Here is a 19,110-nt window from a genome sequence, read left to right as displayed (position 1 = left end):
ACACACACACACACACACACACACACACACACACACAGATTAAAATCTTTTTAACTATAATACTCCATTCAGTAAGTAAAAGCTATTCATGTAGTATAGTTACTGCAGTTATATTGAAAACCAACCGTCATAAGCAAAATAAGTTTATCATTAAAGCAATCTATACATCACCTAGTAGGCTTCTCAGAAAACATGTGCTGTAGATTGACAAGAAACTTTGTTACCAAAAAGGTGCTACCTGTATGGAGATTATACCATTAGCATTCCTTTATTTCCCACTTTTTTATTTGCTGATAGATAATGAAGACAAGTGCATAGACAGCTTCAGTATCAAGTCTCAGTCACATATTTATTACAAGAGAAATGCAAAGTATATTGATCTTTTGATAGGAAAGTATCTTATTAGTTATCCAGTTCAGTTTAGGAAAACAGATTGTAAAATTATGAAATGGTGTCATAAACAAGACAGATTTAACATTAGTCATTTTGATTAACTGAAAATTGCCATATGGGACCTGACCAAGATCTTTAAAGATCAACGAGTCATGTCATTATGAGTACTATAAACTTTACTCCATGTATTACTTTCTCAGTGATTAAATTTCTCTAGGGTGGGTTAGCTGTACACAGGCCCTGTCCTAGGGCTCCATTCAGAAAGACTTGCTGTCAGTATAAGTCACTTATTTTGATATAAATGAAGTTGGGTGTTTTTCTGAATATTTTGTGATGGTATGTTAGCTAGTCTTGAAAAGAAATGGATTGATAACAGAAATATACTTGCCACAGTAGACTTAATGGGAGTCTGAACAGTAATTGTCCATTTAAAATATGAATGATTGAAGTAATGCACATGCCATGTAGTAGTTTTCAGCACCTGCTTGTCTAAATGTGCTATTTCATTAATAGCTTATACTTGTTTGTTGCTTATATACTTTTTGAGGGTTATCTGTCTGGATGTTCATCTTTTATAATAGCTGCTAAGCTACAGGCTGGTTAATACTTTCCATAGGTTCTACTGTGAAATTATAAGTTCTCCGTTCCCAATGATCAGAAATTACAAAAAATAATGTCCAAAACACAGAAGGGTGAATTTTGCAGAGGAACCAATGTATGGTTACAGCAATCTGAAAATGGGAAAACTCTCCAAAAAGAAATGCATCATTGCTGGTGCACCCTTAGAAATCATACAGAAGTCAAGCTTATGTCCCTCTGTGGTTTTATCGTCTGGATATTCGTGCTCACAGACTTTCACCTTGATTGTCTCTGGAGGGGCCCTTCCTGTCTCTGCATGTTTAAATTAACGCACTGTTCACCTCTGTATCAATATGTTATCAGCTCCGTGATGCAGCAGCATTTGAGACAGTCTTCTCTTGTCAGTTTGCAGATGAGTCCTTTTGATTTTAAACCTAGTTTTAACCTTTTCTTCGTTGTTCTGTTTTAAAATTCATTTACTTCTTAGAAATAAGACTACAGTCTCAGAGTATAACAAAAAAAAAAAAAACATGCGCAAGCTGGGGTACCAGGACCTCACAGGTAATCTAGAATCTAGGCAATGAAAAACGCTACAATTGTATTTCATTTTTTTCATTTATATGCTCATTAATCAGCAAACTACTGTTGCTGAAAAGAATATAAATCATTAAACCCATATAAGTTCACATTTAAGATATAAGGTTTTTCAATACTGTAAGCTTAATCAAAGTGCTTTATATTGCTACAAGCAATTTAGTATACACATCTTGAAAGACCATTATATGTTCATTGTCATACTGACAAAATATGCCAAAAGACAACAGAATAATACAAAATTAAGATTTTAAAATATACAAAGAGTGGAAATGATAGATTTAGTTAACTTTCATGACTTCTAAGAAGCACCTGACGAAATATATCAACATTACATGACAGTAACTAACAGTAAACTTACCCACATGCTCTCCCTGTAGACTCCAAAGTTTAACAGTACAGTCTGTTGAGGAGGTTACCAGCAGCTGAAGTTCAGAAATTAGTTCAATGCTGTCAGTCAGAAAGTTACACAAGAGAATTTCTGTTATTAGCCTCTTAAGAAATGCTATTTGGCTTCATTATATATTAAATGGAATATAAATTATTATTGCAATTTATGATTCTGACAAAAAGTAAACAGCTTAAATAAATGCATTCTACATGCTTCACATTGTACTGTCTAATCATGCCATCTTTGCATTTTTTTTTAAATTTTTTATTAAAGTTCATAAAATAAATGTGGAGAATGAAAGCAAAACAATAAAATACATAAATTACGTAAATTTAGCCATCTACTCTTGCAAATTAAAGTGAGCCCATGATTAATCACAAATATATGCAGCAAATGAAAGCACTATATCTTTAGGCAGACTAGTTTTTATGTTCATAATCATTTCATAAATATTTTCATTATACAGGCATTCCAAAAAGAGGGAGTACAATTTCTTAAGGTCAATTTACTGAATCTCAGAGTAATTCCAATTTGACAAGATAATTCTTTCTGTTATGAAAACTACAAATGTACATGTTTAAAGATCCAACTGGAATTAATACTGACATGTATTTGCTATGTTCCCTAACTTTCACATAACAGTTAATTCTGTTTCCTGGTTACTTAACAAATATAATGACTACCAGATTGCACGTGACTCATAAGTGTTTAGTTAGCATCCTCTGATAGGACGTTAGAGTCTTACCTGCCATATAATGTAATCCATCTTTCTACATACCGTAAATACTATCAGATGGTATTTGATATGTATGGCCTGATTTGAATACTTTGCTTGAAAATTAGTAAACATGTTTGCACTATAAATAAATCAAATACTTTTACTTTTTAGCCACTCTTAACACTGACAATTTGTTATAAAGCTGCCTTACTGTGTGTTTACTAAATTTTAACCTAAACATTTTTCTGTCTTAATCTATAATGATACCTTATAATGTTTATCAGTGCTTACCACTAAAAGCTACATGTATATTTATATGTTCCTTATGCAACCAATGACTATTCTTTTCTTTAATCAAATCAATGTAGGATTAATTACTTCCTAGGCAGTGGCTGGACTAATTTCTCTGAAATCAGCCACTATCCTCATTACCAAACTACAATAAATAAATAAATAAATAAATGCAATTTAAAACAATTCCACCAGCCAGAGAACTAGGACTCTTATCCCTGTTAAAACTGCCTGCAAACATCAGATATGTGGCTTGGAGAGATGAAGCCCTGACAGCGACTCAGATGACCTGAGTATGATTAATGGCTCAGGCCCTGGAAGAGCTGGCAAGGGAACCGTGGCAGTGAGTGGGTTACACTGTCTAGATCATGCTGGGGAGAAAAATAGCTGTGTATGACAACAATGGCCACAGGACTCAGGGTGTGGACTTGGCATTACAAGCTGCTGATGGTAGCTTCTGTAGGAGTGGGTCAATGTATGCGTTAGCATGCACATGTCAGAGCGGAGCACAGAATACCCTCACAGTGATGTGGCTGCTTATGCTAGCCACTGGAGGGTGAGTTAAAGACTTAACCACAAAACCCACTCATTTCTGCTTGTGTAATGCTCCTGTGGAAATGAGAGTTGGTCGTTGGCAGGTGATGGGGAAGAAATTAAAAAATTGCCAGAAAACAGCCCAATACTTAATATGATACTGTTTTGTTAATGCAAATATATCCTGTAAAGTGCTTTTACTAGTGTGGATGTGTTGAGTTTTTAATAAGCTAATGTTCTTCTTTTTCTATATTAAATTAAAATTTCACTGTTATGAAGGCATTTAAATGTCTTGACACTAAGTGATCTTTACTAATAAGGAACAGAAAGACTTTTTTTATTAGTATGAATCCAGAGCTTCTCTAAATAATCCTGTTTAGGTTTGTCATTGTACAGTTGCTTGGTAAGACAATATTTATTTTGATTTATATTTTATTTTTAACTCTGTTTTCCACTGTTTGTAGGAAGAAAGGGATAACCTGTAGATAAGATTTACTTTGATTTATATTTTGTTCTTTTCCCTCTAATTTTCACTGTCTATTGTTAGAAAGGGATGGGTTTTAGACAGGCAAACTCTAGCCATCCCAAGGAGTCTAGTCAGCTATAAATTCACACAAACTGCAGAGAGGACAATCCAAAGTTTATCTGAAACCATCCAGTGTTAGCTTGTAATTTATTGATTTTCATTGCTGAAAAGCGGTGCAACTGTGAGCAGTAGTGAACAAAAGCTACTATACACTGCATGTAATGTAAACAAATTCCAGCTTTTGTGTGACTTTCACAACTGGTAGGGTCAGAGCAATGACTGTATTCTTATTAATTTAATATTTAGTTGTATATTGCTTGTGTGATTTTTTTCTCATAGAAGTCGATTTAAAATCTCTTTAAATTCTGTGGTAACTGATTTTGATTATCCTTTTCTTTTAGAACTCTTTATTCATTTGCAGCTGAAAATGGATTCCTTAAATGAGCATGTCATTAATTCTTTGCTAAAGCACAAATATCGTGTACAATGTACTAAATGCTATGTATACTTAAAGGTAACAGCTGATAACACTGGTGATGTGATGATTTGCTTACCATTATGAGTAGTAAATCTGGACTTACTGATGATGATTGCACTTGTGCAATTGGCATGGATTGGAGAACTGTAGTTTCATATATTAATGATTGCACTAATGAGATAAATAATGTTAGGCAAAGGGCAAATAGAACACATTTCGGAAAGGAAGTGTCTATTGTCAGAAAAGATCACTTAACCTCTGTTGAACAAGATACTACCTCTGACAACTTTGGAATTCTGGATACAAGTATTCAACGATCTGCGGATTCAGTGCACATATAAGAAAATGAAAAAAGAAAGAAAAGGTGAAGTTTACAACAAATAAGGAAGAAAAAGAAACTGATTAATGTCTGTTAAGCAAAGAGAATATATTCTTTATTATGTAACACACAGATTATAGGGAATGATAACATTTCAGTGTACAGAAAAAGGCATAATTTTTCTAAAAGATAATGTGGAGAAAAGAGAAGGTGAAAAGAAAGAAGTCAAAACTGAACGCTGAAGGACTGAAGACCATTACTGTAAGAAAAAAAGAGGAGAAAGACAGAAGTTGACAACATTGCTCAAGCTGTGGATGTACAAAGCCAGCTGGATGACAATTGTATGCTTGCAAATGTAATAAGCAATGAAAACAGTGGGATTAATAACTCTAATGGTGATGAAGATTATTCTTTTGTAACAACTAATAGAGTGGATATAACTGAATTACAAGTTGAAGATTCTACAGATCTAGTTAGAAAAGATATTCTTATAATTGGAGACTCAGTTATTAGAGGAACTGATACTTAACATTTGTAGAGAAGATAATGAACATCAAATAGCGTTATGCTTGTCAGGAGAAAAAATACAGGACGTGAGAAAGGCCTTAGAATGCCTTAATATTAAACAGTACGGATCTGTTTTTATTCATATTGGTACAAATGATCTCATCCACAAGGGCTCTCTGACTGTTAGCAGGGAACTTACAGCCCTCTTAGAAGCATCATTTGTACAGGTGTTAGGACAAATTTTACACAAATCACATATAGAAAAGAGAGTCAGGTCACCGTGAATGAAAAGATTTTTGGACAAATACCTGCATGAAAAAATGTCCCATTTTAAAAACAAATGGAAATGTGTAGAGCATCCAAGTCTAACTCTGGGCACACATGTATTTAGCCAGGATGGTGTGCACTTGCCAAGATAAGGGAAGAAAATTTTTGCAGCAGATATTTTGCAATATTTGACACACCCAAGGCAGGATTTTTGCCATGTTGAACAGTTCACAGATAGCAACATTTGATGCATCTTTGATGGCTGTTAATGCTACAAGCATTAATATAATTTTGTTATTGGAAAATTTGCTCTGTTCCCACAAGATTGATGTTATTGTTTGCGAAACATGGTTAAAGAACAATGATTGGAAAACAGTTCTGTCAGGGGACAAATGTTTTACTCTAACAGACATTCTAACAAAATGGCTGGGCATGGTGCTCCATTTGCTCTAACCTTCATATGACACTGATGTATTCTAACAGCAGACCTTGCATAAAGGTGAGAAAGAAAACAACAAAGTGTAAAGACTTCTCATCTTCTTTTTTGTGGATTGTTTTAAACTGTATAGTTCATCAGATAAGGAACTGAAAGCACAACTGCCAGTAGTCAAAAATTTTCAGATGATATAAGAATGTCATTCAATCTTGATAAATGTGCCAAAGCAACCTTTAAAGCAGGAAAGCTGCAGCACCAGGAAAACATCAGTTTGGGACAGGAATCGTTATATAAAAGAACTTGAGCAAGAGGGAATGTATAAATATCTGGGGATTGATGAGGGATTAACAAAAAACATGAACAAATGTGAATAAAGCTTAGTAAGGAATATTTTAGAAGTCTAAAATTAATACTGAAAACAGTACTGACATCTAGGAACAAAGTCCAAGTTATAAACCAATTTGCTCTTCCTGTCCTAACTAACAGTTTTGAAGTGATGATGATCTCCAAAAGGTGTTGGATCAGTTGGGCAGTAAAAGAAGGATGCTTCATGCTTATCAAATGATTTAAAAAAAACAGTGTATACCAGACTATATATTCCCCATTCTGAAGGAGCTATGGGCCTCCTCAAAATAGACTATATGTATAGCTCTGCAACTGTAAGACTTCATACATATCTGCTGACCTCACAAGACCCAAATGTAGTGAAAGTTTTAAAACACAAGGAGAGTAAGTCTAAGATGACTTCCCTGCTTAGACGGCAGAAGCAAACAACTGAAGGCAAAAGGACTCAGTACTGAGACTTTTACTCTCTGAAATATTCTTATCTGTAGCTCTACTTCACTCGTGGCTGCCCCCCCCAAGTGAAGAATTTCTAAAATTATCCTGCAAACAACTGAGGGCAAAAGGAGTCACTACTGGGAGTTTTACTCTCTGAAATAGTCTTATCTGTAGGTCTACTTCACTCGTGGTTGCTCCTCCCGCCATCCCAAGTGAAGAATTTCTGAAAATTGTCCTGCAAACAACTGAAGGCAAAAGGACTCACTACTGGGACTTTTACTCTCTGAAATATTCTTATGTAGGTGTATTCCCTGTTAACTAATTTCTGCATTTAGTTCTTAGTGCTTTTGTTTAATTTTATTATATTGGCTTAACTTACAAACTTACATGGTCTCCCACCCCATTTTTCCAATCCCTGCCATTGCAACTAACTGCTACTAGCTGGCAGCAGAACACCACCAAACAACTGAATCTTAGCCCAGATAAGCAGCTCATCTTGTAAGCAGGACAGTGCTCTACAATTATTTAAATTCTCCAATATTACTGTCTACTGTAAAGTCACCCAAGTCCCTTCAAAGCAATTATTTTTCCATTCACTGTGAAAAAATATTGGAACACAGTAACTGGCATAATCCCTGCCATTAAGGTACAATGTTGCTTACCTTCATTACTTAGTTAGACTCCTGATACTTTTTTTTCCAGCTCTTACCTCCTAGTTAGGGTTCTGCCCATTCCACTCCCCTAACTTACCCCCTTTCCCACCCACCCCTAACTCATTTGCTTTATACCTAACCTTACCACACACACACCTAACCCCTATCCCTCAGCTAATCACACAAACCACTACCCCCTCCGCCTCCTTTGCTCTCATATTACACACTATACACATAGTACCTCCCCAGTCTCAAAGTTGCTACAAACCATCCTAACTATATACTATCAGGACCCCTACACATTCCACAGAGTTATTGCTATACACTCCTACTGCTTCTGACAAACCAAACATATATTCCCATCAAATAATCCTAAAACTAGCACTCACCATCACAGCCCATCTAACCTCACCCTACTTGAACAACATTACAATCCCCAACAAAAGCCACCCCACCTCATCCTCACTTCCAAAATTCATTAACTACCCCTTACTCATCTCACCCTCACTCTTTAACCACACCACCTATGACCAACACCCCTACAAACTCCTCCATTATCAAAGCAAATCTAGGGTATCCATACAATGTGACTTAGCCTTCTCCAAATACCTACAAACCATAATAAGCATTGCCTCTCACCTACTATGCAGTGGTGATATCAACCCCAACCCAGGTCCAATAACAAGTCCTACAAATCACCAGAATCAGCCTAGAGCCAATACTAGTCTACTTAAGAGAAACTCTGATATTCTAATAATAAATCATAATATAAGAAGCATCCTTAACAAAACCACTGAGCTCCATGCAACCATAGCATTATACTTACCTGACATTATCTTCCTCACAGAAACATGGCTTAAACTACACATTAAATATGAAGAAGTACTTCCCCCTGGTTATAGCATGCTACAAAAAAAATGTACAGCTAAAAGAGGAGGTGGAGTCACTGTCCTATATGAGAACAACATCAGTGTTGAACTATTTAACATATAAATCCCTGCATTTAATAATGCAGAGATCCTACTTGCTAAGGTAAGACTAAATACACAAAAACAGCTAAATATCTTAGGATCATATATCCTTCCAGGAGATAACATGAAAAATCTAGAATCTCTTCTCCAATGGACATCAGAAACCCTCCCCCATGAAACCATTATATTAGGTGACTTCAATATTGATTGGAATTCACTTAAATCACCGCACCCCTCCAATCATATTAACCTTTATAGATTTTCACAGCTTATACTACCCCCTACTAGGGTAGACAAAACCTCAAAAAAAGAATCAATACTAGACTGGATTCTCACCAATCGCCCATCTTCCACCCATAATTTTGGTACACTACCCGACATTCTAAGCGACCACCTCCCAACCTTCTTCATCAGAGACCAAACTAAACTCACTAGAACTAGCTCTCTTAAACACATCAGATACACTAAAAACTTCTGGGCTGATGACCTTAATACAGCCCTTAAACACTCTAACTGGTCCAATATTTTAACACTTCCTTTAGATGAAGCAGTTGAGTATTTCAACACTATCTTCTTAGGCCTTCTCAACCAACTTGCTCCACCAAGACAGATCCGCACTAAACCCATCTATGCCCCATGGCTTGCCAAGAGCACTAGGCAACTTATGAAACAAAGGGACAAAGCATGGGTCACCTGGCACAAAAATAAAACTACTCCTATTAGGCAAACATTCTTACAACTGAGAAACACTGAAAAAAGCAAATCAGACTAAATAAACAAAAATACTATAGTGAAATTCAAATTAGGCATAATACCAACCACAAAGGTTCTGGGCAGCTATAAACAGTATTATCCAATCAGGTAAATCACCAACTCCTCATCCAAACATAGACACCACCTCTATAAACACAGCCACCCAATTCAATGAGTTCTTTACCAACTCTATATTAAAGCTGTCAACAGACCCACACTCCTCAACCATCACTATACTATACAACTCATCAAATAATGCTAATTCCTTCACCCTTCAACCTGTACCAACTTACACAATCTACAGACACCTAACTAAACTTAAACCCACCACCTTAGCAGTAGACAAACTACCTGCCAAATTCCTACAAATAGCCGCCAAAGCTATTTCCTACCTAGTCTCTATAATTATTAACAGAGCAATCTCAGAACAAAAGGTGCCACTTCTCTGGAAAATCTCCTACATTACACCAGTTCACAAAGGGGGCAACTCCACTGACCTAACAAACTACTGCCCTATAGCTATATTTTCTCCACTGGCTAAAATAATGGAAAAATGTATCCACACCAGGTCCTAACACATCTCCTCTCCAACAATCTTCTTGTCGAAACTCAACACAGATTCTGCCCCAGCCAAAGCACTACCACTGCACTCATCCATTTTAGTAACCTAGTTTATATGCAACGCAACAACGGCAAACTAGTGTCTGCAGTTTTCCTTGACTTATCTAAGGTGTTTGATACTGTCTCCCATACAAAACTAATAACATCACTCTCAATATTAAAACTAACTACCCCCACTCTATTATGGTTTCAGGACTATCTCTCCCAATGCCAGCAAGCTGTTAAGTGTAAAAACTCCCTTCCCTCCTACTTCCTGTAAAACTAGGAGTACCCCAAGGATCAGTCCTAGGACCCCTACTTTTCACTATATTTACAAATAATCTTCACAAAGCCACCCCTCTAGCAAACCTGGTTCAATACGCTGATGACTTCACCTTAATCTGCTCTGCCCCCACCCTCCAACAACTTCAAATCAAAACCCAAGAAGCCTTTACATCCATCGAAACCTGGCTAACAAACTCCCAGCTAATATTAAATCCTAAAAAGACCCAACATATGCTCTTTCATCCTTCCAAAGCAGCAGCACCTACTCCCCTGTTCTCTATTTCTGCATTAGATAATACCCCTATCTCCCTCGTCACACAAACCAAATTACTAGGGTTCATTATTGACAATAATATGAAATTTGACAAACACATAGCTCATACAATAACCAAAATCAACAAAAAACTAGGTACTCTTTACAGATGTAAAAACGTCCTAATCAGCAACAGTAAAGTTACCCTAGCTCGTACCCATCTTCTCTCTCCCTTACTGTATGCTTCTCCTGTCCTAATTAATCTAAACAAGAGCGATTTAAGCAAGCTATCAGTATGCTACTACAAAATAGCAAAATTCGCCACAAACTCTTCCTACCACAGCCACCACTGTCAGGCCCTTAAACAGTTTTCCTGGCTTGAACTCCGTAACACCTTATCTCTAAATTGGCTTCTTCTAGCTCACTGAATACTGTACCAACCTGACAAAACTCCTGCCTTACAAGACTTGATCATCCTCTACTCTAATAACCGAAAATGTAGATCCACTAACAAGGCACTGATCACAATCTCTTACAGCTCTGGTGACTTCCTGTATTCTAGTAACATTGCCAAGACTTGGAACTCCCTACCACTACAAATCAGGGTAAAACCTGACAAAATCATCTTAAAAAATAGCTTATTTCCCACCTAAACAACTCCTGGACATGCAACTGCCTAGCACATGGCTGACATATTCTAACATGTTTCCCCTACCCACTATCCAACCTCCTCTTTAAAACTCCCACAGATGCACTATATATTATCACACGTTACTTACCAACTCACTGTCGCCTACTCCCCACTGTCCCATCTATACCCACTAACTCTCCCAAAGACCAAGTTGAAAAGCTTTCCCTTAAAATGTCACTGCACCTCATATGAACTTGTCTATATTCTCCTCCTTTTTTAGTTTTTCCTTTCTTGTCTTATCTTCAGTACATCTTCAAGATTATCTCTACTAAACATACTGTATGTACAACCATCATAAGTTAATACCTGCTATACTTTTAATTGTATGTCTAAATCTCTATGCTTATGTAAATATCTTATGCAATCATATGTTATTGTCTGCTATATTTTTATAACTGAATGTGTAAATATCTTATGTATAGTATGTTAGCAATTGTTCTGGAGCTTTTCTCCCCAGGCCTCTGCTGAAAACGGACAGCTCTGTCCAGTCGGACTTTCCTGGTAAACAAATGTAAAATAAATAAATAAATAAATAAATATTGTTGTCACTTGGGAAATCAGACCAGAAGTAGATACAAATCAGGCAGCAACTGAATGTGCCAAAAAACAAAACAAAGAATATAAGGTGAAGGGTCAGATGAGAAGACAAGAAATGTGGAAGTGCATAAATATAGTTGGGAGTACAAAAAACTCTTGGAACAACCTCATGTTGATCAAGATTGAATGCAGGAATAGTTAAGAAGAGGTGAGTTTAAACCAAAAGACGAAAGGTTAATATTGGTGGCTGAAGATAGTGGACTGTGTACATGTTGTTTTACAAAGTGCATTGAACATGTGGGGGAAACAGGCAAATGTTGGTTTTCTAAAACAGAATTTAAAACATTCACACCTCTTGTTGCTGGTTGTGATATACTAATGGCAGAAGGACTGTATACTGCAAGGCATAATAATGTGGCAAGACTGTTGCACTGGGGATTGTGCAAACATTATAATATTGAAGTAGCTGCAAAAGATTGAAAATATGAGCCACAAAGCATTATAGAAAATGCTGAAGTTTATAATCACATGGGATCATCCATTACCAACAGTTCAAAAAACAGATGTGAGAAAACCAGATATAGCATCATAAGATCATAGGAGGTTACTAGGCTAATGATCCTGGGGCCTTTACAAGCCTAGCCAAGAGTTTATCCCCAAAAATGAAACCTCAGTCAGCACCTGTTGCCCTGTCATTGAGGGACACAGCTGGAACCCCTGGGACAAATTTGTGGCTTCCCATTTATTCATCAAGGTTGTGCTTGAAGAGGGTCAGTGAGGTACTCTGTTTGACGTGTATGGTAAGTCTATTCCAGAGATGGGGCAGCCTCTGGTAGACAAACCTGTCTCTTCAGCAGGTTTTGTTGATGTTGCATATTAGATTCAGGCCTTTTGAGCAGGTAATGTGCGAGGAATTAGACTTATGGATATGGAGCATCTCTAGTAGGGCAGGGTCCGAGAATGCCTTGTAAGCGAGACACAGATCACCTCTGAGAAATCTGTATGATACCGAGTAGAGTGATAGTGATTTGAGCCTGTCTGCATAGGACAGGTGTTGGAGGCCATGGATTCTCTTTGTGAGGTGTTTTTGTGGCCTTTCCAGTTGGTGCAGATGTTTGGAGAGTACATACCAAACGGGGTGTTATATTCAATTATTTGTCTAATGAGGGATGAGTATAGAGAGGCAATAACTTCATTTTTTCTGGATGCAATCCCTTTACTTACAAGATGAGCCAAGTAAAAGGCTTTTCTGACCACTGTCACTACATAGTTTCTTAGGTTCATTGGTGTTTACTAGGCTAACGACCACAAGGGCCTTTTTAAGCCTAGTCATGCATGCCAAATCTCTGACAAGTTCTGCTACCCTTGATAAGTGTAAGCACAGGCGTGGGAGATGAACCATTTACAGGTTACCTGTGTCCATTAGAGAAATAGGTGCCAAACCAGGGATGAATTTGATGGTCGAATGTGAGATTGTTATCAGCCTGAGTACCCAGGTATCTTACCACAGGTTGTGTGTTTAGGGGGTTGCCGTTGATGTAATCAGTAGAGGCCGTGTTTTTGCAGAATGGTATGATGATACTTTTTTGCATTTAGCTTGAGGCCATGACTTTGGCACCAGTCATTAGTTGCTGTGAGACCCTCTTGCAGTATGTCAACATCATTTGGGGAGACAATGACAGCACCTAACTTACAGTCATCGCAAACTTGGTCAGCCACAGGCCTTTTGTCTTTGCCAGGACCTCTGAGAAGTAGATGCCAAACAGTAAGATGCCTGGGGAACTCCACTAGTGACAGGTCTGCTATCAGAGGTGGAGGCACCTATTTTAACCTTGAAGGTCCTGTCAGTGCCAGCTGGCCACCCACCTGATGAGACAGGGATTTATGCCAAGTTGTGTTAGCTTTTCAATGATGCTCAAGTGGGGGATTGTGTCAAAGACCTTGGCCATGTCAAGGTAAGCTGTATGCATTGACTTTCCCTCATCCATGGCCTTGGTGACAGTCTCAAAGAAGTCAACCAGGTTCAACAAACAAGAGCTACCCTTGATGAATCCGAACTAGGTGGGGTCAAGAGCTTGGAGATTGCCTATGTCCTTGTTTATGAGATCTATAATAATACGCTCCATGGTATTACAGATCAGACTTGTCAAGCTAATGAGGTGATAGTTTCAGGGTCAGTAGTGGCACCACCTTTGTACAAGGAGATGACAATGGCAGTTCTACACTCTGCTGGAATGAAACCTGTACTTAGGCTGTGGTTGAATAGGGTGCCCAATGGCGAACCCAGTTCTTGCTGGAGATGGTGCAGAATACAGCCTGGGATACTATCAGGTCCCATGGAAGCTGTGTTATTTGCCTTGAATAGAGCCTTTAACACTTGATCTGTGGATATGTGAGGTGCGGGACAAGTATCGGGGATGTCAAAAGGACCTTTGGGGGGATAGGGGATAAAGTTTGTGCTGAACATATCTGCTAGCAGGTTGGCTAAGTCAACAGGATCAGTGTAAGTGATGCTACTAAGTACTAATTAGGAACAAACCTGGGCTTTGCCATAGAGGTTCCTGACATAATTGAAGAAGGCTTTGTGGTTTCCCTTTGTTTAGGAGGCTTAGTTTAGATTCATAATTGGCTTTGGAGGTTTTCACTAGTGAACTAATTTGCTTGTTGAGGCTGAGGGAGTTTTTCCAATCTGGAATGTGTTCCTTTTTACCCTTGGACAACAGTTTCTTCCTTTTGTTGTAAACCCTGTTGATAGAGGACATCCACCAAACAGGTAGACGTCCTCTATCAGCAGGATATAGTAGTTCATGAAAAGAAGACAAAAGTAGCATTGATCATTGAAATTGCTACACCCACTTGACAACAGTGTCTTACATACAGAGAGACATAAAGTCATAAAATACAAGGATTTGCAGGCAGAAATGAGAGCAATGTGGAAGAAGGATACCCAGAATGTTCTAATAGTAGTAGGAGCAACAGGTTTTACAAAAAAGAATTTACAGTCATACATGGATATGTTATCAATACATGTAACTCCATATGAATTGCAGAAGGAGTTATTACTGAGCACATTGCGGGTGCTGCGAAGAGCACTTCTGGCTGACATCAAAGACTAAAACAATACTAATTTCAAGAACTTTAATCATACTTTGACTTAGGAATGGGGTCCATTCCCGTCATGGTATTAGAAAAAAAAGATTTGGAGAAATTAAAAAAGTGAGATAAAATGGTAGTTGGACTTCATATGAGGGATAAGGCGATAAGAGGGACATTATTTTCCATTCTTCCCGGTGACTACCAATTGATGGGAAGCCTAAAAATTTCTTCTTGAGAACCAACTTGGGATTAATGCTACTGCTTTATTCCTGGTTGGAGATGTGGCAGAGGAGCTTCGATTCCTGCTGGTCTCTGATTGGGCAGTCTAAAACAGACTTCACTGATTGGTCTGGTTGGCTTTCTGTTATGTCCAGCTGCTGTATGTTCCAAGGTACCACCTCAGAAAAGACTTATAGCAAGTGTAGTGAACTAAGAAGTATCTCAGTTAGTAGTACTTCTCAGGAAGCAGCGTGGGATTAGTGCTACTCTTTTCTTTCTGGTTAGAGAAGTAGCAGAGGCTCATTGTTTCCTAGGAATGTGCAGCTGTGTTGAGACACAGCACTGTCACAACTACTAGACTGCTCAGTGCTGGGAGCCTTAACAAAAACACTCAACTCCTTACAAGCACTTCTTATTCTGGAAAACAGTGATATATGCATTGTCCTAGTGACCTGGTTCAGGACCAATGAGAGCCCTCCATCAGTTCAGAGTTGCAATGCCTACTTCACGTTCAGGCCCACTGCATTGCATGAACGGCACTAAAGGTAGCTCTGTGTTAATATTCTTAAATTCACCTCCAGACTTATTAGACAAGATAATAACCTGGAACTCCTCCAAGTCTGACCTGCTATTAAGAAAACCCCTTATCATATAACTAACTATATGGCTACTACTATATGGCTAACAATAGGACGCCTCCTTCATCCCCCTCAGCCCATAACTCCTACCTAACCAGTATTAAGTCCCTATACATTAAGGCAAATGCATTCTCCTAACAGACTTCAGCTACCCCTACATTAACTGGGAGACTTGTACATCCTCAACATGTATGCCCACAAATTTTTAAACTTCATTAATCTAAACTCTCAGGATATTGGACTTGGCCCTTACTAATATAAGGCAGCTTTGCTCCCCACCAATTGTAACATCCTCCCTAGTCAAATCAGACCATGAATCAGTCACAGTCACCTTAAGACTGAAGCCAGAAGCATCTGCCAGTACCTCAGTATTCAGATATTATACCAAGGCTAATCTACTTAAATATAGTGACAACTTGACTAAGTTCAAAAGCTCTTTCCATCTTGAAGACCCCACTGATTATGCAGAATCATTTTCCACCAAATTCTATGCACATGTAAATATCTGCATAGAAGCATCTGTCCCCTCAGAAGTAAATACAACTCCAAATTTTAAAATAAATCCATATGGTGGAACCCTAATATAAAAAGATTTTATAATAAAAGAAAAAAACTCATTGCACTCAAAATCAAATTTTACTCTCAAGATGCCAATGAAGATCTTGCGACATTTAACACGGAACTCCAGACCCTGATCAAATAAACCAAACCCTGATATGAGATAAAATAGCTACCCAGGTGAAGGATAAACACAAAGCCTTCTTCATTTTAGAACTCTCAGAAACAATTACCATCATTTTGCAGAGCTAGTAGTGAAGGATATCACATACTCGGACCCAGAGGACATAGCCAATATAGTAGTAGACGAATAAGTTCAAACGTCACCCTCCTCTCCCCTCTTATATTCCTAGATGCTGCATTTACTTCCCCCTTAAATCTCCCAAGAACAAGTCCTCAAGGCACTATCCAAAGCCAAGAACACTAATTCTATGGAACTGGATAACATATTGGGGATGCCTACTGGTTAGCCTGAAACACGACTTGTTAGACCCCCCCCCCAAAGAGGTTATTCAGTATCAGCCTCTAAACAGGTTTCATGCTGCATTAATGGAGGACAGCAACAGGCATCCCCTTGTACAAAGGTGAGGTATCAATGGACCAGGGGAAATTATAGACCAATAAGCCTGACTAGCTTCATCTGTAAGGCTTTGGAAAGGATCATTATGGATTTAAGAAATAAGGACATAGATAACCTACAAACCCTTGACTCAAGCCAATTCAGATTCATCAAGGGCAGATTCTGTCTCATTAACCTGGTTGACTTCTTTAAGAAGGTTACTGAAGCAATGGATGAGGGCAGATAAGTATGCGCAACATACTTAGACCTCTCAAAGTCATTTGACACCATCTTAGACTCTGGTATTATAGATAAACTGCCAGCTAAATGTAAATCCCTATGTAACTCAATGGATAGCAAATTGACTCACAAATAGAGCCCATTAAAATCAGGTGGGTGACTCTACCTCCTCCAAAAGACCTCTCAGTAGTGGTGTACCCAAGAGATGAGTCCTTGGGTCAGTATACATTTTGGTATTTACTTAGAGGAGGTCGAAGCAAATGTTAAGGCTGTATTGATGGCCAGGTTTGCAGATGACTATAAACTCGTGCTGTCATAAGCTCCCCAGAGGACACCAAAATCCTCCAAGTGAGCCTTTCCCAAACCAATAGCTGGTTTCATAACCATAGATTAAAACTGAATGCCAAGAAATGTTTAACTGTATCCTTAGGCAAGCATGACTTCCCTTGTAAGTATCACTTTGACAACATATCCCTGAAAGTTGATCCTGTAGCCATGTATATTGACAATGAACTGTCCTTTGATCACCACATACCCACTATTGTAAGGAGTTCCTTTTTCATTGCACAGCTTATATCTAAAGGTATGGCATCCAGGTCCAGGGATCTAATAATTCCACTGTACTTGGCACTCATCAGGTAAATGATTGAAAATAATGCCTCATGTGGTATGTATCTTCCAAACACTTTTCACAACTGGAGTGACCACAACACTTTTAAACTAAAAAAGTCAAGCATCTAAATCACAAAATCTATGCAGACCATCTCAAAACCTACTCAGTATCATACAAGCTACTAAGAGGTGGCCTCTGCCTTGCATATATAGCCTCAACAGACCCTATCCTGTCAGACCTATTACACCTGCTAAAGGGATTTCAATCTCTTTTGAAACATAAATAGAACATGTTCATGGGGTAGGTATGTATCACAAAGAATACCTCTTCTATGGAACTGTCTTCCACTACACATAAAGCTAAGTACTTCTCTTGATCCATTCAAATGTAATTTGGATGAATGAAGAGAAACTGAAAATTCACCTCTGGTTTAGTGCCTCATGGATAGGGGTGACAGGTAAATGTTCAACATATCCTTGTTCTGCCCACCTCTGGGTTATTTGTATGCAACAAATAATGGCTAAAACCAACCATAGGACTGACTAAAAACTACCATGGGAATGTAAAGCTAGGCTTCTTAAGATCGTCACAGATCAATAGACTAGTAAGTATTCATGAACATATAATGCCAGCCATTAGAGTTTCATACATCTTATTGTATTAAAAATCCATGTTAGTGCAAAACCTATTGTTCTATTGCTTTTTTAAAGTGAATTAGACTAATACTGAAAACTTTTCCCTGATTTTGGGCCTTGTCCCCTGCACCAATTATGTTTGGCTTGTCCCTTATTATTTTGTTTTGAAATACTTTTACTAAATTATCACTTAAGGCATAGGCACACATATATTAGTAAAAAAGAAAGCAAACCATATTAACATTTGTCATATTCATGCATTATACATTACATGTTTTATTTAATTTGTTTACTGGGAGTGTCTGACTTGGACAGGAGCCTGTTTTCACTGGAGGCCCAGGAGAAAAGCTCCATTATACAATTAAGAAAAAAAAATAATTTGTATAAAAAATACTTATACTAGTATTAGTTACAAAGCAACAAAAGTATATATAAGGTATATAAAAAAATTAATGTATTTCGGATTTTCCCCGTTAGGGGTCGCCACAACGGAACTCCAGTCGACTAATGATTGGCAGTGGATTTTTACTGTGCTGAGTTGCCAGCCCAACGCCCAACCTTCAAAGAAGGCACACGCATTCACACACACACCTACCTGCATGTCTTTATATTTCACTCGACCACGGGGAGGACATGCAGACTCCACACAGAAGGTGCTTCATATAAAAGTATATATAAGGTATATAATGTATATAGTTCTTTCTTTTTAGCAATTATTCACTCCAACATTATATAAATTGCTCAAATACTCCTTCCCTTCAGCCTTAGTCCTCCTCCTGAATATTATTCTGCATATATTTTTCCCACAAATTCCATTTATTTCTGTGTAATTTGCTTTTTCCCTCTACAAAGATCCCACCTTTAGTTCGTTTATCTTGTTTACAATATCTGGTACTTCAGTTACAGTTGGTTTAGATTTTGATTTCCATTTTTCTAGTAATTGCTTTTAAGAAGTTGTACCCTCTTGTTTCACAACAACAAAATAATAATTCAGTA

At 37.8% G+C, this 19,110-nt stretch overlaps 1 protein-coding gene across 1 annotated transcript in view; it reads right to left on the bottom strand.

Annotated features, from left to right (window-relative positions):
* The window catches only part of LOC122793773 (WD repeat-containing protein 49-like), a 630,038-nt gene that overhangs the window by 130,159 nt on the left and 480,769 nt on the right, over positions 1–19,110 (bottom strand). The window contains exon 24 of the mRNA XM_044061963.1: positions 1,928–2,016. Within this exon, the coding sequence (XP_043917898.1) occupies positions 1,928–2,016 (89 nt within the window). The remainder of the gene's footprint in view (positions 1–1,927; positions 2,017–19,110) is intronic.

The sequence above is a fragment of the Protopterus annectens genome, chromosome 2.part0, assembly GCF_019279795.1.
Source record: "Protopterus annectens isolate FY-2018-M chromosome 2.part0, PAN1.0, whole genome shotgun sequence".
Classification (NCBI taxonomy): Eukaryota; Metazoa; Chordata; order Ceratodontiformes; family Protopteridae; genus Protopterus; species Protopterus annectens.
Note: the sequence above shows the minus strand (reverse complement) of the source record. Positions and strands in the feature narration are given on the sequence as shown.